Genomic DNA, 25,703 nt, shown 5'->3' with positions numbered 1-25,703 from the left:
GGAAGGGATATGATTTATGGAAGGGCTAAGGAGCTATAGTCCAGGGAAGGACTGACGCACATAATCTTTCTTAATCAGCATAAGTGAAAAAAGTTAATTTTTTGAAGCAAAACTGGTGGAGTGGGTTTTTGAACAAAAGTGGGTTTGTCTTTTTGACATTTATATCTTCTGACATCTTTTGTGAAAATTTCTTAAAAAAACAGACTCACTGGGCCAGTCTAAAAAAGAATATGAACTTCACATTTTCTTTAATGAGTAAATAGGAAGCTTTGATTTATTCTTAATAAAATATTTTGTTGTTTTTCCAACGAGCCTTTGAAATGGGATTCGAAAAGAGAAGCGAACTAAGTATTCAACCGCATGAAGACCTTTTTTTTCAGCGTGCGAAATGTTTTCATGTTCGTATGAATTTTCTTGTGTTTTTCATGCGAGTATTCGCACGTATTTGGGCTTTTTTTTTCATTGTGTAAAATTGTTTTCATTTTCTTGCGGGTACGTACCCAAATGGAAACAATTTTTTTTTTTTTTTTATTCTTTTTGTATTGTACTAAACTGTTTTCATTTTCTCGCGAGCTTTTGCAATACATATTTTCTTTGTACATCATCATTTTATTTAAAAACCCATCACAAAAACTGACAGAATCCTTTTCATTTCATGCAAGTTTTAATGCGATTTTTATGCGAATGTTTGCCCTTATGACGACGTTTGCTTTTAATTGTGGAAAATTGCTTTCATTTTGTGCGACTTTTTTTTTGCGATTTTAGTGTAAGCATTAGCTCGCATGAAGGCAATTTTTATCAGTGTCTCGAGAAGCTGCGCTGTTGAAACGGCTTTTAAGCCCAATTATTACACAAGTTTGACAGTGCCTGATTCAAATTACTTTGAAACAAAATGCAGTACTATGTAGATGTGTTAAATACCCCTTATATCCCTGATATATCAGTCAGATATATACACCGGAATATATCATAAAACATTGAAAAAAAAATAAACACCTACCATGTTTAATTGACAGTGTTGCTTGGGTGTGTTCATTCGCTCTGAAGTGACATGTATGACGTGTCCGAAGATCAGATCAGTCAGTTGGTTTTTGGATTCTCTCAAGAGAGCTTGCGTTTTTTTTTCCCTAAAGACAGACATTATTTTGTTAATGGTATTGTACGCAGCCAGGAGGTTTCTTACAACGTGCCAGATTTTATACATAGTTTGGTATAAAATCTATAACATGTTACATAAAATTATGTTTGTCGCCTAGTTTAGTAAAAATATTTATATTATGCTGTATAAAATTCAGATAAATTTACATTATATAAAACTATATTACATGTAATTCTATTTATGCCTAGTTTTTTTTTGTCTCACGGCTTGAGAATAGAGTTTAGACTTTGCGTAAAGGGTTAAATTTTCTGCGAACTATTTTGGGAAAGGGGGCAAATATTTGTTTTTTGGTCCTCATGAAAAAGTGCAGCTTAATTTATTTTTTATGTGTGTTATCCGAGATGCTCTTTGGCTAGTTATACTATAAAAAGATAGCATTATATGAAATCGCGTAGTGGCCTACTCCCAGAATCTATCAGATACCATATCATCATATAATCCCTAACATTGGCCACAACAAGACAATAGTTATGTTGTGTTTATCCAAAAATTATTGAATAACGTACTACGTAGGATTGTCCGTTCATGATCTGTCATTCAACTGACTGTTCCATAGCATGGTGGCTAATTAGAGGCCTACTATAGTGAAAACGTTTTGCCTTACACAGTATTTTCTTAGAAATTATGTTCATTTTAGTCTCCCTTTTTCCTTCTCTTATTTCTAAAGATTGAATGATTTATTTCTAAAGATTGAAGCAACAGTTATTAAGGGACAGGACATTTTTAATTATGTGAGCTGTAAAATTAGCAACAAAATAAGGCAAAAAGAGGTTGCAGGGAAAAAATACAGAAAAAGAGAAGAGAAAAAGAAGAACATGGAATACAGAAAAAAAATGTAGAATTCAGAAAAAAAGGAAAGGTGCGGTGACCGAAAAGAAAGAAGTTTGTGAGAAGAAAAATGAAACAAGTTTCGCTTGCTAGGACTAACTAAGTGGAACCTGGTGGGACTTTTATAGAGAAAAATAAAAGCTGCTTTGAGCGAGATAAAGAGGGGAGAGGGGTGGATGTCTTCTTGAGACTTTTTCTTCTTTGAGAAGTTTTGTTTGACAATTTATAATTTATTTTAGGAGACAAATAAATACCATTTGCATGTATGTGGATGTCTTAACCGTATTTTTTTTAGACAGGATAAAGAGGCTGACCACCCAACTTCTATATAGACCTAACTTCCTTGAAAGGTGGGGGGGGGTATTTGGATTGCGTATTGAAGAAGAAGGCCACCGATGTAAATTGTGAATCAAATTAGATGATTCCTAATTTTCTTTTTTAAGCATAGTGCATGTACATATGTATATATATATATATATATATATATATATATATATATATATATATATATATATATATATATATATATATATATATATATATATATATATATATATATATATATATATATATATATATATATATATATATATATATATATATATACATATATATATATGTTTATATATATATATATATATATATATATATATATATATATATATATATATATGTATATATATATACACATATGTACATGCTCTATGCTTAAAAAAAAATAAGGAATCATGTGAAAATTAGGGGTCTTTACTGTGAAAGACCGGAATTGGAGAATGTCGACATTTACCGGTGAATGTTCGAAACCACTCTTTTTTTCTCCTTGGATTTTGTCAGCGTTGCCAGTCAGGTTTTTCAGTTTTATGAAGGGTTTGATGGTGACTGGTTAATCAAATAGGGTTAGACTAGGTTCTTAACCCATTTCTGAATTTTTTTGCCAAACTGAACCTAACCCAATTTAACTTTAACTTTTACCATCAAACCTTGCATTAGACCAACAAAGCTGACTGGCAAAGCTCATTGGATCCAATCAGAGAAAAGGGAATTTTGGAAATTCACCGGCGAATGTTGACATTCACCAGATTTCGGTCTTTCACCGTACCATATACATATCATGTATATTTTTGTAAAAATAAAAAGTATAAAAATATTCAGCTTCATGCGAGGAAAGAAACACGCACTAAAAAGTTGGACAACAATTAAATATAAATAATTAAACTAAATACAATGTAAATTAAATATAATGTAACATAAATAAAGAGCTATACAAAATAACCAATACCCATCAAATGCTCATGAAAGGATCAGAATAAATTAAATAAGATATAACATAATATAATATGTTATATAAGTCAAACATAGCGAGTAATATAGCGCTTTTCTCTAATTATACTGGAAAGTTTGTTTTATTTTCTTTTGATCTCCCATACGAGTTATGTTAAACATATCAGTAAATGAGACCCGTTATCAGTAATCCATTTAGAAAAAAAACTTGATTTTATTTGGTCCAGACGGATAGCTAAAACACAGTTCTAGGCTAATCATCCCCCGAAAAATATCCCCTGAAAAATTCCCAGCGAAAAATCCCCCCGTAGCGTAGGAAAATTTTCCCTCTGGACCCCCCTTCCCCGTGGAGAATTCCCCCCAGTAATCTCCTCTGCCTGTAGGTAATTACCAACGTGAAAAATCCCCTCAAATGAAAAATTGAGCAGCTAAAGATGAAGTATAGAAAAAAATAAAGAAAAGAAAGGATTTTGCTACATTCTGTCTGTATTACGATAGAGAATATCCCTTAGTATTTATTTCTGCATTTTTAACATTTTGAAACATAAGCTATGTTAAGAGAAAACTTATTGTGAGTAATATGCTGTATTATTTTTTAGTAAGTTCGATGCAGTTGAAGTTAGTGCTTTTTATGGCACTTGGTATTAACCAAGTGACATATAGCAATCGCAAATTCTGTCGGTCTGTCTGTCCCGGTTTTGCTACTTTAGGCACTTCCAGGTAAGCTAGGACGATGAAATTTGGCAGGCTTTTTCGCGATTTGACCATCTGGAGGGGAGTGGGGGGTCGGTCAATTTGGAAAAAATAGAAAAAGTGAAGTATTTTTAACTTACGAATGGGTGATGGGATATTAATGAAATTTTATGTTTGGAAGGATATCGTGTCTCCAAGCTCTTATTTTAAATCCCGACCAGATCCGCTGAAATTGGGGGAGTTGAGGGGGGGGACCTAAAATCTTGGAAAACGCTTAGAATGGAGGGATCGGGATGAAACTTGGTGGGAAAACTAAACAGAAGTTCTAGATACATGATTGACATAACCGGAGCGGATCCACTCTCTTTGAAGGAGTTGGGGAGGGGGAGATTAATTCTGAAAAATTCGAAAAAATGAAGTAATTTTAACTTACGAAGGAGTGATCGGATTTTAATGAAATTTAAAGTTTGGAAGAATATCGTGTTTCGTAGCTCTTATTTTAAATCCTGACTGGATCCGGTGACATTGCAGGCAATTTTGGGGGGAACCTAAAATCTCGGAAAACGCTTAGAGCTGAGGGATCGGGTTGAAACTTGATGGAAAAAATAAGCACAAGTCCTAGATACGTGATTGACATAACCGGAGCGGATCCAATCTCCTTGAAGGAGTTGGGGGAGGGGATGGTTAATTCTGAAAAATTAGAAAAAATGAAGTAATTTTAACTTACGAAGGAGTGATCGGATCTTAATGAAATTTGATTTTTGGAAGGATATTGTGTCTCAGAGCTCTTCTTTTAAATCCCGACCGGATCCGGTGACATTTGGGGGGATCTAAAATCTTGGAAATCGCTTAGAGTGGAGGGATCGGGATGAAACTTGGTGGTAAAAATAATCATAAGTCCTAGATAGGTGATTGAAATAACCGGAACGGATCCGCTCTCTTTGGGGGAGTTGGGGGAGGAGGGTTAATTCTGAAAAATAAAAAAATGAGGTATTTTTAACTTACGAAGGAGTGATCGGATCTTAATGAAATTTGATGTTTAGAAGGATATTGTGTCTCAGAGCTCTTATTTTAAATCCCGACTGGATCCGGTGAAGGGGAAGTTGGGGGGGGGGGGTCGGAACCTAAAATCTTGGAAAACGCTTAGAATGGAGGGATCGGGATGAAACTTGGTGAAAAAAATAAGCACAAGTCCTAAATACGAGATTGACATAACCGGAACGGATATGCTCTCTTTGGGGGAGTTGGGGGGGGGGGGTTAATTCTAAAAAATCAGAAAAATGAGGTATTTTTGACTTACGAAAGAGTGACCGTATCTTAATGAAATTCTATATTTAGAAGGACCTTGAAACACAGAACTCTTACTTTAAATCCTGACCGGATCCTGTGTCATTAGAAGAGGGTAGGAAATCTCGGAAAACGCTTAAAGCGGAGAGATCAGGATGAAACTTTGTGGAAAGAACAAGCACAAATCCAAGATAGGTGACTGACATAACCGGACCGGTTCCGCTCTCTTTGGTGGAGTTGGGGGGGGGGGTAATTCGGAAAAATTGTAGAAAATGAGATATTTGTAACTTACAAACGGGTGATCAGATCTGAATGAAATTTGATATCTAGAAGGATCTTGTGTTTTAAAACTCTCATTTTAAATCTTGACCAGATCCGGTGACATTGAAGGGAGTTGGAGGGGGAAACCGGAATTCTTGGAGAACGTGAAAATCGAGGTATCTTACGAATGAGTGATCGGATCTTAATGAAACTTGATATATAGAAGAATCTTATGTCTCAGATGTTCCATTTTCAATTCGAATTGGATCTGGGGACATAGAGGGTTGGAGGGGGGAAACAGAAATCTTGGAAACCGGAAATCTTGGAAAACCCTTAGAGTGGAGAGATCGGGATGAAACTTGATGGGAAGAATAAGCACAAGTTATAGATACGAGATTGACATAATTGGTACCGATCAGTTCTCTTTGAGGGAGCTGGGGGTTGTTAATTTATAAAAATCAGAAAAATTGAGGTATTTTTAACTTAAGAACGGGTGACCGGATCTTAATGAAATTTGATATTTAGAAGGAACTCATGTCTCAGAGCTCTTATTTCAAATCCCGACCAGATATTTTGACATAAGGGGGAGTTGGAGGGGGGAACCGGAAATCTTGGAAAACGCTTATAAATGTCGTTGATATGTGATTGACGTAACCGGACTGGTTCTGCTCTCCTTGGTGGAGTTAGGTGATGGGGTTCAGTGTTTTGGCGAGTTTGGTGCTTCTGGACGTGCTAGGACGATGAAAATTGGTAGGCATGTCAGGGAGCTGCACAAATTGAATTGATAAAGTCGTTTTCCCCGATTCGACCATCTGGGGGGCTGAAAGGAGAGGAAAAATTAGAAAAACTGAGGTATTCTTAACTTACGAGTGAGTGATCGGATCTTAATGAATTTTGATATTTAGAAGGACTTCGTGACTCAGACCTCTAATTTTAAATCCCTACCGGCATTAAGGCTCTGATTTTCTTTTTAAAGCAATCTATTGATTCTTAGAATTTTGATAGAGCTCATACCATATGAGCTCTTGGCTCTTGGCTCTTTCGACCTCGTAAAGTGCTATATGAGCTCTTAGCTCTTGTTTTAGTCTGGTGACGGAGACTCTAAGAGTATAAATTTAAAAATTGATATCTGAAATGTTTCTCTGATCACCGAGGTAAATTGGGAATCAAGTTAGAGAATCTCTAAGTTTCTTTTTCGAGTACATAGTATATATATATATATGTATCATATATATGATGTATATTTGTATATTTTGTAAAGCAAGGTTAGAATAAAATAAATGAAATATAACATAATATAATATGTTATTTAAGTCAAATATAACGAAAAATATAGCGCTCTTCTCAAATTATTATTGTAAAGTTTGTGCAATTATTTTATTTTGTTTTGATCTTCCATGCGAGTTATTTTAAACATATCAGTCAGCAAAAATCATAAGTACTAATAACACATCACTGCGCTAGTGCTCTTTATGCCAACACAGCTACACAGTTCTTCATTCGCCCTGCTCTATTTTGGACTTATATATTTACCTCTCCTTATGAAGCCCATTTTAATTTTTTTTTCTAATTCTCTTTCGCAGAACCGTTTTGAAAAAAAAATTGATTTTTATTTGGTCCTGACAGATCGCTAAAACACACTTTTAGGCTAATCGCCCCCGGGAAACACCTCCTGAAAAATTTTCACGCGAAAAATCTTCCCGTAGGAAAATTTTCTCTCTGGAACACCCTCCCTTCCCACGAAGAATTTTCCCCACAAAGTCCTATCTTCCCGCAGACAATCATCCAGTAGAAAATTCCCCTCGAATACACATATCGAATCAAATAAAAAAAAGAGGATTTTTGTATACTCTACCTTTATTAGGATGTAGAACATTCTATAGCATTTATTTTTATATCTTTTTCTTTTAGTTCTTTTTTGTGTGTTTTTGGGGGATAGGGAGTTGTCATCATAGCAAGGTAGGATACAGTTTAAAGAAAATATTCGAAAACATGAAATTAGTGGCAACTGAAGAAGACTTGCCAACTGATGAAAGTGCACAGAGATACAGACTGGGATTAAGAGGTACAAAGCGATTACTCCCCGTAGACTTTGTCTGGTACCGACATCTATAATACATGATGCTAGTTGATCCCTTGCGATCTATATTAGAAGGTTTTCCCGTCTGAAGTACCTGTCAGGTATGTATCCCCTGTATGCATCCGTCATTACTTTTTTCTTCATTCAAAAAGAAAACTTCTTTGGGCACAGTTTTATTAGTGTTTAATTCGAGCATATCAACACCGTCTAAGTTATTTTTTTTACAGCTACGGATTCCCAATTCTCTTTTCGAAACCCCTTTTTCTCTCTTCGAGGTACAAACTGATTACTCCCAGTAGACTTGGTCTGGTACCGACATGTATAATACATGAACGAGGACGCGTTCACTAAACGTATATTAGAAGGTTTTCCCTTCTGAAGTACCTTCAAGAGGGCTTTTTTTTTGTTTAATTTAGTTTAAATAACTTGGGGATAAACTCCAAGTTGGAGCCAAGAAAATTCAAGATGAACAAAATTCTTTATTTAAATAAGCAGACAAATTAATTTATTTAAGCTTTATCTTATCGTGCTATGATAACCCAGCCCCCACCCCTAAAAAAGAAGAAAAGAAGGTATAAAAGAAATAAAAACATAAAAATAAATCTTATAGGATATTCTACTCCATATCTTCTGCCTATATTTTGGAGTATAAGTTGAATATTCCAAAATTCTTTATTTTCTTCATTCTTTTTATTTGTCTTAGTTTTCCTTTTGCCGTTCAATTTATTAGGAGGAGTATGGTTAAGGGAGCGGGGGGGGGGGTAATTGCCTGCGGGGAATTTATACTGAATGTTGTTCAAAATATTTTTTTTGAAAATTCTCCAGGAAAACATCTAGCATCAGTTTCATACGCAGTAATTTTTTTCGGGGGGGGGGAATGATCTGCTAATTTGAATAAGAAATACCTAGAAGCTTGGGGAAATTTAGTAGGACGGGGTCTGAGTCCTAACCCCTTGCATACGTCTCTGTCTAGTATATATTCTTCTGTGAACTGTCGAACCGCCCGCGTTTCAGAAGCTTCCACGGTTCAGAAGTATGCTTAACTGTCGTTACCATAGTTCCTAGTTTCCTAGTCTCAGTTCCAAGAAATATCTGCCTACTTCTCCAAACTTCCCAATAACGATGTACGGCAAAAACGGGAAAATGCTATAATGACCTTTTGATTGTGAAATCAATTTATCAGTCAATTTTCTTAAAGGACACAGAGATTTATATCAAGGAAAAATTGTACAAATTTAGATCCCTACAAAGGCTCCTTGGCCTATGATACTGGGAAAATAAACGTAATATTAGATAACAACGCTAAAATCAAGCAGAAAGACAAGAAGAAAAAAAGAATAATTATGCATCAATAGCTAAAAAATATCGTGCGAATCAAAATGACCTATCAACATTTTTTTTTCTTTGAGTGTAGTTTTTTCTTTAATTAGTTTATTTCATGTAGTTTATTTTCTTCTCTGGTCATGTGTGTTGGTAAACCATAGGCTACATTGAGAGCAATCTTATTTTTTAGTAATATGCGTGTATATTTTTTCAATACGTTCGATGCAATTGTAATTTGTGCTTTTTTTTAGTCTGCTGACGGATTTTTGTTTGTCGTCGATTGTGATAGAGGAAGGATTCTTTATATGTCTGAATCTGTATCACAAGTTCTTAACTATTCCCAGGTATGTTTCGAAGTTTTCCCTCGGGTGCACTGTTTACCCATTCTCCCCCTCCCTTCCCGATTTTAATGTTTTTGTGTTTTTGTTAAAACAGATAGAAAAACCAAGGCATGTTTTGGAACTTATTTTTAATATCTTAATTAAATATGAAGCGAAACGGTCACACTCCTTTCGGTTCAGCATTTAATCATTCTATAATCCTCTCTAGGTTTTCAATTCTTTCTTTTTGTATCTTCATTAAAACAAAGGGAAAAAAACAGGTATGTTTCGAAACTTTGATATATTTAGTTTCAATATCTTAGTTAAATACGGAATCAAACTCTCGGACTCCCTATAATGCAGAAGTTATTTATTATATACCCTCCACCTTAAACTTAGATTTTCTTTTTCTTGGAAAAAAAAATTTTGTAGAAAAATAACTTTTTTGTAGAAAAAAGGCGTATTTTAAAACTTTCATTTATTTATTTTCGATATCTTAATTATGCATAAAGTCAAACGGTCGAAATCCCTTCGGTGCAGCATTTAAACATTCTATAATCCTCCCTAGGTTTTAAATTTGTTTTTTATATCTTCATTAAAACGCATAGAAAAAACACGTATGTTTTGAAATTTTGAATTATTTATTTTCAATATCTTAATTAAACAAGAAATAAAACGCTCAAAATCCTTCCGTTGCTGCAATTATTCATTATAGATCTCCTCCCCTTATGTTTGGATTTTTTGAGAATTTTTTTTTTAGAAAATTATTTTTTTTGTAAAAAAGGCATATTTTAAAACTTTGATTTATTTATTTTCAATATCTTAATTAAACATGGAGTCAAACGCTAATAATCTCTCCAATGCAGCATTAGTTCATTCTAAACACCTCCCTGTATTTTGAAAAACAATATATCTTCATTAAATAAATGGAGAAAAACCAGGTATGTTTTGAATCTTTAAATTTATTTTCATTATTTTAACTAAACACACATATAAATCAAACGCTCAGACTCAACCTAGTGGAGCATTTATTTATTCTTTTTTTTATCCATTTTCTGTGCATACTCATTTTCTTAATTAAAAATTTCAAACACTTTGGATAATAGGTCTTGTTAAAAGACCTTCTTTGACGGTTGTTTTGCCCAAATCTTTTACGTATGTACACAGGAATTCAGTGTGGGGGAAAGTTGGGAATACTCTCTTCCCAACTTCTAAAAATTAACATTGTAATAATTTTTAAAGTTGGCTTTGAAACTTTACCTTCATTTTTTTTTTTGTTTAAATTTAAAAGGAAATTTAACAAAACTTGCAAATCCTCTCAGATTTGATCTTTTATTTATTTATTCTGTAGTTGTTGATAAATTTTATAAAATCTTAATATATTTATATTATTTAATTTTATTTTTTAATTATTTTATATGTATTTATATTATTAATATATATATATATATATATATTTATATATGTATATATATATATATATATATATATATATATATATATATATATATATATATATATATATATATATATATATATATATATATATATATATATATATATATATATATATATATATATATATATATATATATATATATATATATATATATATATATATATATATATATATATATATATATATATATATATATATATTCAGGACATAAGACAACAGTTAATAATGAAAAAACTAATAACTATCTAGTTCAACATTGTAATAATGGTAAATGTTCCATATCAGATATAACTGTCACAATTTTAGAAAATTTAGAATTAGAAAATTTAAATAAAGAAGAGAAGAATAATAGACTACGTAAACAGGAGGATTTATGGATACATACTCTTGGTACAGCTTATCCTTTTGGGCTAAATGATCGTGTAGCAAAATATGGTGACATGTCTCATGTTGTTGTTAAATGTATTGATGGTTTTATGGACCATCCTTCTTTTACTTGTCCTACTAAACGTAAAAAACGATCGAGAGGACATAGGAAAAATAATAGAAAAAATGAATTAGATGTACGTATGCTTTCTATAGATCTATGCCAGCCACTTGAATCTAGGGGTATGATTTCTGTAATAAAATGTCTAAATATTTATCCAAGAGGAATTTAATCAAACTTTTCTGGATTGTTAAGAATAATACAGCTCTTGATTATAATTTTAAAGTAATATGTGATACAATTTGCATTCTAACTAAAACGAAATTTATTTCAAAAAAGAAAAAGTTCGATAAGATTAGTAATAAGGATAACAGATTATATTTACCTATTAATTTTACTTGTAAGCAGATTGAAGTTATTAATTTACCAGAAATTTTAAATCAGCGGCATGTGAAACAGGCCCTTCCTAGTAATTTGAATTATAATGATAGTCCAGTTTTAACTTATAAATTTTCAAAAACTATTGGGCAAATTATTTTTAATTATAATTTAATTCTAAAAAGATTAGATAGTGATATAAATTGGAAACCGGTTTGTAATTGTAAGCAACTTGGCCCATTTGTAAATCCTACTTACAAACATGTTATAACAGGGGACTTGTCAATAATAAAGCAAGATGATCTTTAAATTATAATGAATAAAGGGGCTAATTTCCGTCTTTCTCATCATCTGAAACCATCGAGTGTTCTTGATGGCTTGGAAAATGATTTTGATTTATTTATTGATAAGTGGTGTAAGAAAGAGAATAAAAATAAAGAGAGTTTTCAAAGTTGAAGAATTTAATTATTAGTAGAATAAGAAATAAAATATATTCTAACTTAAAAAATAGTAACACTAAATTATTATTTTATAATGCGAAGATTAAACAAGCAATTGCTAATCTAAAGAATGAATTTGTAATTGTGCCAGTGGATAAAGCTAATAATAATTTTGCCATAATTTGTCAGAAGCTGTATTGTAATATCTTAAAAAGGGAGTTATGCACAACTAATGTTTACGAAAAGGTAAATATAGAGGATGAGAATTTAATTGAAAAGACTGAAGAAATACTTTTTAAAAATTTTAATATTAGAATAAATGACAATGATAAAAAGTTCCCTTTCCTATATTGGACTGTAAAATTTCATAATAATCCCCGTAAACCACGGTTTATTGCTGGAGCAGCTAAATGTCCAACCCGCATTGCTGCTACTGACCTCTCTTTAATTTTAAAGGAAATTGTAAATAAACTTAAAACCTATTGTTCTGGTATTAAAAAATTTTCGAATTTTAATCCATATTGGAGTGTTAATAATTCACTGCAGGTGATAGATTCTTTAACAATGGTTTCAGCTAAAAGAATTGAGTCTTTCGATTTTGCGACAATGTATACTAGTTTATCACTTAATGTAGTGTTTGATAATATAAAAACTGTTATCAAGAAATCTTTCCTCTTATCTAGTAAAAGGTTCTTAAAAATAGACACTTATAATAAAAAAGCTATATGGACAAATTGCTTTAATACTACAGTTAACTTGAGATGTTACAGCTTGGATATGATTTTTGAGTTATTAGAATTTGTTTTATACAATACTTATATAAGATTTGGTGGTGATTTGTACAAGCAAATTGTGGGAATTCCCATGGGGGGGAATGCCAGCCCATTTATAGCTGACTTGTTTTTAAGTCAACTAGAATATAAATATATGATGGATAGGAATAATCCAATTAATTTAAAACATGTTTTGTCAAATAATAAAAGATATTTAGATGATATTTTGGTCTTAAATTGTAAGGATTTCATTGCTATTTCTAAAAATATATATCCATCTGAGCTTATTCTTGAACCTAGTCATGGCGCTGGTCATGAAGATCATTTCTTAGATTTAAATATTAATATTTGTGATAATAATAAATTAAGTTTTAAAATGTATAATAAAACGGATGATTTTGATTTTGAAGTGATTAGTTTCCCATTCCCTGAAAGTAATATACACTCAAATATCACATATTCAGCGTTTTTCTCACAGTTACTTCGTTATGCGAGGATTTGTAGTAATTATATTGATTTTAAAAATAGATGTAAAATCTTAAGCCAAAAATTGATATCAAGAGGTTTTTCTGCAAATAAATTAACTTGGCAATTTAAAAAATTTAGTTTTCATTATAACGAACTTTTAAATAAATATCAAAAGAATTATCTAGAAATACTTAAAGAAATTTTCAACTAATTTCGGAGGTTCGAGAAATGTTGTTGCAGCGCCATTTATTTTGAATTGTGTTTCTAATTGAGCGGATTTTTTAAAAAATTAGCCACATGGTAAAGATGAATTCTATAATTGTTTAGTTCATTCAGGTTTTTTGCAATGTATTAATATTTGTGATTTGGGAAAATTTATTATATTTAGTTTACCTATTGTTGCTAAAAAGAGGGATATATTAACAGGATAAGCTTGTTTTGGTGTTACTTGGTTGTTTTACATTTGCTGTTTTTTTTTTTTTTTCATAGGCATGTATTTTGGGGTGATACCTGACACGGGGATGCCATGGATATTCTGTGGTAGCCACAACACTTGGCTGGGTAGAGAATTTAAAGTGGCGAAACCCTATATAGGCCAGTGTATTCTCCTGATGAGCCCTTGTGTTGGGTTGCTGCCTCTGAATTATTTGTCTTTATTATTTTTTCTATTGTTTGGTAAATGACGACTTATACTTATTGACGACATGACTGCCTGTCCATGGGTTATTCTTTATGGTTGATTGTGTATGGCTATGCTGTTTGACCTATGTGATTGTATGGATGAGTAGGGTTAAGGCCTCATTCAAGTGCTGGTCTATATTAATCACTAATTTAGGAAAACAGTCTTCCTTTTCTCCTTCTGTCTCTTTTTTTTTTTTTTTTTTTTTGTGTTTGTGCTGTTGCATTGGTGATTTCTCTTTTCATGATATATATATATATATATATATATATATATATATATATATATATATATATATATATATATATATATATATATATACATATATATATATATATATATATATATATACATACATATATATATATATATATATATATATATATATATATATATATATATATATATATATATATATATATATATATATACATATATATATATACATATACATATATATATATATATATATATATATATATATATATATGTATATAATTTATTTGTGCCCACGCAAGACCCAACATGCTTCGTGGAAATAGGGCTGTAAGTTGCACAATTTGCGCATTGTTAACATATAGTATTTGATATTGGGAAATCTACGGAATTTTTTTTTTAAGGGGGCATTTTCCATGAGGAGGAAAGTTTGGGGGGAATTTCTAGGAAATATATTACGAGTGCTGGGGTGATAGGGATTTCCTGGCATAACTCGAAAAACGGTCAGAAATTAAATTTTTAAAAACAAGTTTTTTCGACTGAAAGTAGGGATCCACACTAAAACTCGAAATGAACTGAAACTATTCCGTATATAAGGGTGGCTACCAATCCATCAACCCTCGTTATTTACGCTAAAGTTCAACTTTTATCACAATTCTCTAATAAAGACTGCTCAATCATAAGTGTCTTTGAATTTGAGTGACAAGTGACTTTAAAGAACTTCAAGACTTTAGCGTAAAGAATGATGACTGAGGAAGGCGGAGTCCCTCCATATACTGGGAGACTACCCTTCGACCTTTTTTCTTATTTCAATTAATGCTTAAAGCAAAAATTTTATTGTTTCCTTCTCTACCTAGAAGAACCTAGGAGGCTAATTGATACCAAAAGTAACTTTTCTTAGTTCAAAAAGAATTTTCTTGGAAGGGTGGGGATCCCCATTTCTGATATTGCTTTCTTGTTTTTGTTGCAAATTTTAAGGGATATGGGGGATGAAAACCCTGCCACCTTGTCAAATAATACCTTCGTTGAACGATGATGAAAAGGAAGAAAATCTTATTGCACTTGAACTTATCAAAGCCAACAATTTGTCATGACTTATTATAATGATAATCTTCAAATTTATAGAGGCTATTCTAGGGCTCTAAAATAGTCTGAATTATGAGTGACTTGGCACACTGTCTCTACTGCTTTTTTCTAGTCGGACTTACTTGGCCAAAGTTGGTTTGACATATTGCATCCAAAAGACGTGGCTAAAGTCAAAGAGCAATTGTCTTCCTCTGATCTGTGTCCCAGGGAACGGCTAATCGATGCTAAAAGTAAGTTCTCTTATTTCTTGTAATTTTTTTTTCTTTGTTGTTGTTAATTGTTGCTGAAAATGTCAATATTGTCGATTGTTTTTCTGTTTATAATTTTATTGGTAATTGTTGTTTTTGTTGCTTATCATTTTATGTTGATAATATCGTTTCTGTCGTTGATAATTCTATTAGTAATTTTGTTTTGTGATTCCAGGATCAATATTAGTAAGTTAATAGTAGTTCAAGATTATAAGTAAGTCGATTTTAGTAAGTCTATAGATAGATAGATAGATAGATTTATTCACAAGAAAAGCCCAATTGGGCCATGGTGGCATACACAAAACAAGTGAAAAAAAAAATACAGCAACAAACATAGACTGAAAAGGCATTAAACTAATTATTTAAGAAAACATCACGATACCTCATACCTACCCAGACGAACTTTCCAATATTATTTATAGTTAAGTAACACCTACTTTTCAAAATTTCCGAAATCCAATCTCTCCCCCCAACCTCCCTACCAAATATTTCCAAGCGCAAATCCCTCAACTCAATACAGTCCCCTAAAAAATGTTGCAAAGGCTCATCCATCTCTTCACACATAGGGCAACTGTAAGGACCATCCCTCAATCTATTTCTCCCTAAATATTTCCTACGTTCTCCAATAGACATAAAATTTCCCCTTACATACATTATCCATTTCAAATCATCCGGAGCCAATCCCATTTTTAGGTAAATTTCTTCGCCCCGGTTCTCCTTGACCTCCGCATATATCCCAAGGGACGGCGAGGTGGCCTTCTCAGCTTGCCAAACCTGAATTTCCTGAGATTCTAGCCTAGTAGCAACTAACCTAGATACAGTCCCTACCATCTCTCCTATCCCCTTTCCCTCATTCTAGCAATTACCTAGCCCTGCACGGTCTAATATATTCTTCACCTGATTTGGCCACGAATCCTTCCTCCTATCTTGAAGCATCATTAAAAATGCTTGTTTAACTAGCCTATTATCTTCTATCGATGATACCCTTTTCCGATATTTAACCATACTAATTAACCTACTCTGTCTCATACACTTTATTCCTATATCCCCTCTTAGTACTTAGTAACCTCTTAGCATATTATGCCAGTTTTTTTGGCCGAGTTTTAAATCTAAATCCATCGTTTTAAATGGATAGCCTGGCAAATTTCAGACATTAAATTTTTATGTCCCCTCGCCCCTTAGTCTAGTTTACGTCTACGAAGAAGACGAACTTATATAAATTCTGTATTTGCCAAGCTCTGAATAATGTTGGGTTATAATTATTGTCTTTTCCTGTAAGAAAACCAGTATTTGATTTCCTATTTGGAATGAGGCAGAGGGTAAGCAGATTGAATTGAATTCGAATTGAACTTCATTTTGAATAAAAATACAATGGCATCCAAATTTTTAAATCATCCAAATGGTCATAATCTCTGGATTTTTCCTTTTATTTGTTTTTCTATGCTTGTGAAAGTTACCAAAATCTTGTTGTAGCTTGGAGGCTATGGGTAGTGAAGAAGCTTCTGAAGGGTAGTGCCCGTTGGGGGGTGACTTCCATTCAAACAACAAAAACAAATTCAGCTTCATAACCCCCCTCCCCACAAGGCTTTGTATAGGGATGTAGGGAGAAAAAATGGAGTGCGCCTATTTGAAGAAGATAAGTTTTTTATCACTTTTGCTCTTGCCAAGTTTGTAATTCCTCACCTTCTTTTGTAAGGAAAACAACAGTGAATTTACGACCAAAGCTAGAACGGATTTTTGACAAAGGAAAGATTGTTTATGATATTCCGTAATGAATAGGTTTTTTAGAGCTGCCGGCTATATGTTTTTGAAGACTATCGTCGGATAATACTTTGTACCGAAAAAGTAGCGAATTTCGACATTATTGAGTCTCTAGATGAAGTTCAACGTTTCCTTCTATCATAGGAAAAAGTAGGGATATGCAACGAGGAAAAGAACTGTCGAATATAAGCTTTTTGTTTCCCAGGAAGCAAGGCCTATGCACCAAACATCAAAGACTTTCCTAGTCTTTGTTTTCTTGAAAATGGATAATGCATATTTTATTCTTTTAATGCTATATGAATGTTTCCATAGCTACTTCGAGCAAATTTTAAAGGCTTCTTTCATACAGAAAGTCTTTTGCTTAAAGAGCTCGTGATTGAGTTATATATTAATAATTTTATTTGAACGACGCATTATTTACGCAAAAACCAATTCAGGTGAAAAAAGGAGAAAAATCGTATCTCCTCTCCAGAATAAACTGTAAATAATAATATAATATATTATAAATATAAAATATAACATAATATGGTTGAATAAACAAGCCGAAGTAATGTTAATGTTAGTAGTCCGTAACAGTAATCAAATAAAAAGCAACGCATTTTGCTTGCTTCCATTAAAAAGAAAAAGTAGATTTAAACTACCGAGGCATGATAATGAAATCTCGAATTGATTAGGTGAAACCCTGCTCAGCCATATATGTAATCTTTAATAATTAGTAAGACCCAGAATTCAATTTTTTATGAAAACAATATGTAGTAATGCTGTTTTTAGTTATAACAGGCGCCAAATTTGAAAAAGAAGAAACGTGGGTGAAAGATCAGCAAAAATAAACTAAAAACATATGGCGCCATGTAGCTTTAGAGTGTGTAGCTTTCCTTCGAAAGTGTGTTTGTCTTTGGGAATCATTAGATTGTTAACGTTTTAGTTTTTACAGATGACAAATGTTGTCAGTTTTACTAACTTGTTTTTCTTAATTATTTTCACGATTCACTGTGACAAAACTGACAAAGTGTAGTGATAAAGATACAACACTGACAAATGTGTCTTGTCTGTCGTAGGTGTAGTTATCATTGGAAATCAGCAGATTATTAACGTTTGAATTTTTGCAGGCGACAAGTGTTGTCAATTTAACTAACTAGTTTTGCTTAATTAGTTTCACGATTCACCATGACAATACTGACAGAGTGTAGTGAGAAAGTGACAACACTTGCAAATGCGTTTTGTCTGTTGAAATTGTAGTTGTTTGTGGGAATCAGCAGATTTTTAACGTTTGTGTTTTTGCAAGCGACGAGGGTAGTCAATTTAACTTAACTAGTTTTGCTTAATTATTTTATGATTCAATAGAACAACACTGACAAAATATAGTGAGAAAGTGACATCATTGACAAATGTGTCTTGTCTGTCGAAGGTGTAGTTGTCTTTGGGAATCAGCAGATTGTTACCGTTTGAGTTTTTACTGGCGACAAGTTTTGTCAAAGTAACTAACTAGTTTTGCTGAATTATTCTGACTATTCAACATCACAACACTAACGAGGTTTTGTGAGAAAGTGACATCATTGACAAATGTGTCTTGTCTGTCGAAGGTGTAGTTGTCTTTGGGAATCAGCAGATTGTTACCGTTTGAGATTTTGCTGGCGACAAGTTTTGTCAAAGTAACTAACTAGTTTTGCTGATTTATTCTGACTATTCAACATCACAACACTGACGAAGTGTTGTGAGAAAGTGACAACACTTACAAATGTGTTGTCTGTTGAAAGAGTAGTTGTCTTTGGGAATCAGCAGATTGTTACCGTTTGAGTTTTTACTGGCGACAAGTTTTGTCAAAGTAACTAACTAGTTTTGCTGAATTATTCTGACTATTCAACACTAACGAGGTGTTGTGAGAAAGTGACATCATTGACAAATGTGTCTTGTCTGTCGAAGGTGTAGTTGTCTTTGGGAATCAGCAGATTGTTACCGTTTGAGATTTTACTGGCGACAAGTTTTGTCAAAGTAACTAACTAGTTTTGCTGATTTATTCTGACTATTCAATATCACAACACTGACGAAGTGTTGTGAGAAAGTGACAACACTTACAAATGTGTTGTCTGTTGAAAGAGTAGTTGTCTTTTGGAATCAGCAGATTGTTAACGTTTGAGTTTTACAAGCGACACGGGTTGTCAATTTAACTAGTTTTGCTTAACTATTTTGTGACTCAACATGACAACACTGACGAAGTGTAGTGAGAAAGTGACACACTGACAAATGTGTCTTGTGTCGAACGTGTAGTTATCTTTGGGGATGAGCAGGTTGTTAACATTTGAGTTTTTACAGGCGACAAGTGTTGTCAATTTAACTAACTAGTTTTGCTTAATTATTTTACGATTCAACATGACAACATTGACAAAGTGTAGTAAGAAAGTGACAACACTGAAAAATGTGTCTTTATTATTTAAAAAAGTAGAATTGAGAGAAAGAGTCAAACTTTAGCGTAAAGAGCGGGGCGTTGAGAAGGGAACAGCCCCTTTCATACACAGAGTAATTTCTGTTCGTTTTAAGTTTTAATGTCGCTTCTTACTTTCATTTAAAAAAACTAATTTTTTTTAAATTTAATTAATGTTAAAAAGACTTAAGTCACTAAGGCTAGGAATAAGTGAAGATGAAAAGGTGATGTTGGGAAACAATCCAGGTGGGCAGCTTCACTTACCTTCTTAGTATTATTAGTAAAGACGGTGGCAATGGTGAAGTTGTTGTATTGTATCGGATTAACGACGCTTCTTGACTACTAAGGTCCCTGCGTCGGCCCTGCAGTGCATTCCTGCAGCATGATTCGATCTCTGGGTCCCGTATTACCAAGCTAAGGTCAAACCCACTGCGCCACCACAGAACTGGTGAAGTTGTTAAAAGTAGACTAGTCAAAAGTTAAAAAAAATTTTGGAAGAATAGGAAGATAAGTGTGCAAACCAAGATTAGAATATTGGAAGCTACAGTGAAAACAAGTGGTCAAATGTGGCTCTGAAGCATGGACGCTCCGAGAAGTAGATGAAGATTTGCGAGATGTTTTCCAGAGAAATTGCCTACGGACTGTTCTGGGTACCAGCTGACTGATCGTATTTCAAACTGTAGGCTTCACGAAAAATTGGGTTCAATCCCGCTTTTTAGGGCTATAATGAAAGAAAGGTTGAGATGGTTAGGACACGCTGTCCGGATGAAGTACGACAGATTGCCAAAGATTGTCGTTTTCGGCCAACTGTCTTGGACTGAACGGAAAGCAGTTCGTCCTCGTTTTGGGGGGGAGGACGTCATAAAGAAGGATTTAAAGGAAATGGGAACTTCGTGGGAGGGTGTAAAAAGGGAGACTTTGAATAGATTGGGTTGGAGGAGGAGCGGGCCTAGCTGTGTTGGCTTCAGTCGACTTGGTGCTGCGGTGAGTTGTTAGTAGTAGTAGTATTCAACATGTTAACACTGACTAAGTGTAGCACTGTCCTAAAAACTTCACGATTTTGAAACAACCTAAAGACAAATCAAAGAAAACGGCGGTTTTCAGTATAAGCAGGCCTAAGATGGATCCAGGGTTAAAAAAAACACGTTTTTATTTTATTGTCCTTAGTACTTGAGGCTTTTTAAAAACTTGTCGATGTTCTTTTTTTCAACTATAATATTTCGGAAAGGGAAATATAGCTCTGTCCGTATGGTAAGAAGGCCAAATATTGGACACTGTGCTATCAAGGCCGTATACAGGAATTTTGATGGTGGCGAGGAAGAATTTTTGAGCGGAGGGTTACTATTTTTTCCAAAATTAAACCAAAAATTTGTTTATATGTATATTTGTAACGTTTTTAATGATCAGACAAAAATTTCAAGGAGGCGTCAACCCCCCTAACCCACCCACCCCCTGGATACGGCCTTTTGCTTTATGCAAAATTTCTCACATCGATTAGTGACATCTTGTTTTATATTCATTCAAGTTACTATTTTGAAAAAGGGGACAAATATAGGGTTTCTTAATCTTGATTAATCTATATTAACACAATAGTTGTATCAAAATTTCCACTTTAGCCAATAGAGAGAACAGCTCGATCTGTCAGCTTAAGAGAGAGAAGGATTTATTCATTAAACAGATAATAAACAAAAAATGGCTACTACCTCCCTAAAAAGCAAAGCTTGTCCGAGGGGGAGATAGAGAAAACGAAATACATAAAATATAAGAACACTAGGCCACTGTCACCACTAATACCACCACACTCAACTATATATATGAAGGAAAAACATAATTACTTTACTTTTCCTCTGGGAACTATATATCATTATAAACCCCACAATAAATAAAACAAATTAATGAATCAAAACTCATAATCTACAAAAAGCAGTTTCTTAATGGTTTTCCAAAATATAACAGGGTCTCCAATACTCCTTATATTACTCGCCAAACTATTCAATTTCCGTGTACCTCTATTAATTAATTAATTAATTTTATTTTTCACCCACACGATACATAAAGTAAATATGGTGGAGTAAGAATAAATATATAAAAAAAACACAAAGAAAAAAACAAATACACACACATAGTCAACGAAAAAAAAAACGGATAATACGATAGGCCCGCAGAAGCTGTACTTATAGCTTAAACATGAACGGAAAACTATAACGGGGAAACTATAAACTATTTTATAACTATTAAATTTATAAACTATTTATTTTATAATAAATAAAATATATTTTATTTTAAAATGAACTAGTTTATTTTAAAAACTATTTATAACGGAAAACTATAAACTATATATAAATTGGAAAACATGAACGGGAAGAAATGCCTGTAGGTAAACTTAAATCAACACTGCCCCTTGTATCGTGTGAATGAACAAAAGATCTAATGCGTAATAAATCACTAAAACAGCGTGGCTGAATTTCCTGCAGTAATCCAAAAATAAACCACAATACATAAAATTCACGGAGGCTCGCAGCTGACACAATTTTCAATTTTGGATAAAGTTCCCGAACAGACTGACGAGGAGGAGTCCCTGCTAAAAGCCTAACTGCGTGATTTTGTAGAACTCCTAATACATAGAACAAAACGGAAAGGAACAGATCAAGAAGTCTTAAGATCCTAATTGTCTTAAGTAATTCTTAAGTACCTAAAGTATTCCTTCAACGATAAAGCTTTGATACGGTGCTTCTAAGTTTTTTTTCAATTTGTTGTCTATCTTCACAACCGCAAGAGAAAGAATCACAAAACACTTGAAATCATTATGAGATTTATTTTGACCTAAAAATCCTATCAAAACTGTTATTTTACTGTTCTGTAGAAATTAAGATTTTCGGATCTTTCTGATGATTGATAGATGGATAGATAAGTGTATTTTAAAGCCAAATATACAGCCAGGACACAAATAACAAACTTTGATCAGATATGCTGAGATGGGTGATATTATGATGGGTGTAACCTTTATAAAAATTACGTAAAGCTATTCCCTCATCTTTATGTATTTCTTTTATTTCTCAAGATGCAAAACCTCTGGAGTGCCCTCTGAATACAGCTCTACTGGTCTACCCATCTAAGACAGAGAGGGAGAGCGATAGGTGTGTGAGCTGTATTTTTAATATAAAAAAAATATACTAAACATTGAATGCGTTCAAGCGTCAAAAGAAACTTACTAAATTTACTGAATTTTACCGAAATTTACCGAAACTTACTGAATGTTTCGTTCCAGTTGAAGTTGTTGTAACAGCTTGAGCGATAAAAAAAAAAGTAACTTTGGGTTTACTTCCGTAGTAACTTTTACCAAAAATAGTTAACGGGTATTTCAAATGAAGTAAATCAGCGTCGTTAACATCATTGGTATTATTATCAGGTTGAAACATATTGAACATATTATTTTAGTAAAAGAGAAACGGATACAAATGAAACTTATGGAGGTTATGGCAATACCCTAATAAGCCTCTGATTACCTCGCAACCGTTCCCGATGGATATTAGTTTTAATTAACTTCCGTAGTTAAGGTGTAACAGTACCTTAAACGATCACCCCGTCTTGTCTATTATAAGCTTTTTCAGTCCGTGTTGTCAAACTATTTAGAATTGATTTGGGTGGAACCTGGATAAGAGATATGACTAAATGACAGAAAACTAAAAGCCAATACCTAATTTCCGTTAAATATTAGAAAAACCATCTAACTTCTCGCAGTTTGTGCTGGATATGTTGATGTTCAGCGTTAATAAAACTTTCGTCAGAAAGTGTAATTTTTTTCGATTAAATGGAGCAGAATTTTCTTCTTAAAGCTCAGGAAAGAGCAGTCCCCAAAAAAATTTCTAGATTACATGCTAGGAAATGAAAATCAGCTAAAAGGAATTGTCACTTGAGCAATATGACCAATTTTGGAATTCCCTGTGGTGTCAACCACTTTGATTGACAAGCTCGCCGACAAAAGAAAGTAAAATTTTATGTGTTTTCAGTCAAATTTCACAGTCAAATCACGAATTCTCGACAGATCTCGATGATGGCTAGTCTCCTGAGAGAGTTGGCAAATGTGCCATTTGTCTTTATGACGGTCAGTTGACGTTAAAGCTCGTAAAATTAAATTGAATTGAAATTTAATGCAGTTCAAAGGAAAGCCAGTATAATAATCTATCAAATGGAGTTGGCCTGATTAGAATGACATAAGAATATTATTGTTATTGTAGCTAGTTTAGAAGTATAGTCTTTTGGAAGGAAAATGTCCAATAGGAGAAGTTGAAAGATTTGTAAATATTTATTTTACACCCAATATGGCCGACTTGTTAAGGTTGAGTATAGAACAGAAACCTAATGTTAAGTAAAATCTGAAGTTACTGACAACCTATTAGTTTTTACAACCTGTAATGCAGCTATGATAATGAAAGGGACGTAATGCCGACAAAAGGGAAATAAAATTTCACTCTGTTTTCAGTCAAACCACAAATTCTCGATAGCTCTCGATTATTTTTAAATTCCTGGGAGAATTTACCAATGGGCTCTTTGTCTTAGTGACAGTCAGCGAATGCTAAAGGTAGCAAAATGATTTTAAAGGTACCTTATCGCCGTAATGTAAAGTTGAATGCTGTCATGGTAAAATTAACTATTCCTTTTTCTAGCCATGCTCCCGGTGAAAACTGAGATTCAGCAGAATAGTTTGCACAGACTCTGTCCAGGAGCTAGGAGATCTTTCTTTTGCCGGATGCGATGCAAAGTAACAGCACAGGTTAAAGAAGAAGCTGATTCGTCCACAGGATGCAGTGGATCTAGTCGCCATCGAAAAGCCTATAATATTAATCGAGGTAATACTTTGGTAAAAAAAAAAATACCAAGTTGGGCATATGAACCTAATAGAAATTACAAAAATATTTTGTTTGTATGCAAAAATAATTATGTAATGCCTGAAGAGATGAGCCAAAAGATAATATACTGCGTTCAAGCCGAATAATTATTTCCGTTTTATCGAAACTTGCAATGTAACGTCTTCGGCCTAGACCTTTTTTTATAGCTTCCTATAGAAAATCATTTACTAGAAAATGTAAACAATGCATTTCCCGTCAAAACGAGAAAAATAATGCGCTGCGGGGGCTATATACCCTCCTCTCTAATAAACTATTAAAAAATAGTTCCAATAAAATTAAGGTATAGGAATATATTAGTAACAGATAAAATTGTCAGTCAAGAAAGGGAATAAAATTGATTATAAAAATCCTGAATATATCGGGCTAACATCGGAAATAAAAACATATTATCTTTAAAACGGAATAAAGACTAAGACCAAGACTGGAAAAAATAGCCCAAAAAGCGAATAGCAATTTCCTATTAGGAACAACGTTTTGTTTATGTATGTTTTGTATGTCTAAAACAAGTTTAATCTATAAGGTAGAGCATAAATCTTGCTGGGAATCACGAAAAAAATATTTTTTTGTACCGCTATTAAAGGCATGCGATATCTTAAAATCATATTGCGAGACCTAGCGTCGGCTGACCGTCACAAAGACAAAGGACCCATTAGTGAATTCTCCTATGGAGCTTGCTATCATTGACATCTATGGAGAATCTGTGGTTTGACTATGAAATCCAATTGAAAAGACAATGAAATTTTACGTCCCTTTTGTTGGTTAAGCTTTTCGACCGATCAAAGTGGATAGTGCAACAGGGAACTGTCGAAGCTGTCAAGTTACTCAATTGATATTTTCTAGGTGTTGAACCTTTTTAGGGACTGCCCTTTCCTGAACTCTTCCGTTTCATCGAAAAAGCAAATTTTACGCTTACTAATGGCATAAGTTTCATTAAAACTATATAACTACCCCAAGTATTTTTTGGCTTATTCCGATCTCTTATCCAAGTTCTACAAGGTGGTATTTCGCACAATCCATTGTAAACGGTTTGGCCGCACAAACTAAAAAGTTTTTGCAATGGGCGTGATAGGGTAATAATATAAGGTGTTGAATCCCCTTTAGAAGCGACTGTTCAAGCCGGTGAGTTCTTTCAGTATAATTGATTTTTAAAAGACTTTCCGAAAAAAAAGTTTTTTAAAGAAAAGTAAATTCCATATTAAACTTA

At 33.1% G+C, this 25,703-nt stretch overlaps 1 protein-coding gene across 4 annotated transcripts in view; it reads left to right on the top strand.

Annotated features, from left to right (window-relative positions):
* The window catches only part of LOC136032330 (protein cycle-like), a 158,159-nt gene that overhangs the window by 90,557 nt on the left and 41,899 nt on the right, over positions 1-25,703 (top strand). For all 4 annotated transcript variants that reach the window (XM_065712643.1, XM_065712642.1, XM_065712641.1 and 1 more), the window contains exons 6-8: positions 9,164-9,256; positions 15,271-15,388; positions 24,257-24,439. In XM_065712643.1, the coding sequence (XP_065568715.1) occupies positions 9,164-9,256; positions 15,271-15,388; positions 24,257-24,439 (394 nt within the window). The remainder of the gene's footprint in view (positions 1-9,163; positions 9,257-15,270; positions 15,389-24,256; positions 24,440-25,703) is intronic.

Source organism: Artemia franciscana, chromosome 10, assembly GCF_032884065.1.
Source record: "Artemia franciscana chromosome 10, ASM3288406v1, whole genome shotgun sequence".
NCBI lineage: Eukaryota > Metazoa > Arthropoda > Branchiopoda > Anostraca > Artemiidae > Artemia > Artemia franciscana.
The sequence above is the reverse complement of the archived record's forward strand: the minus strand, read 5'-3'. Positions and strand labels throughout refer to the sequence as shown.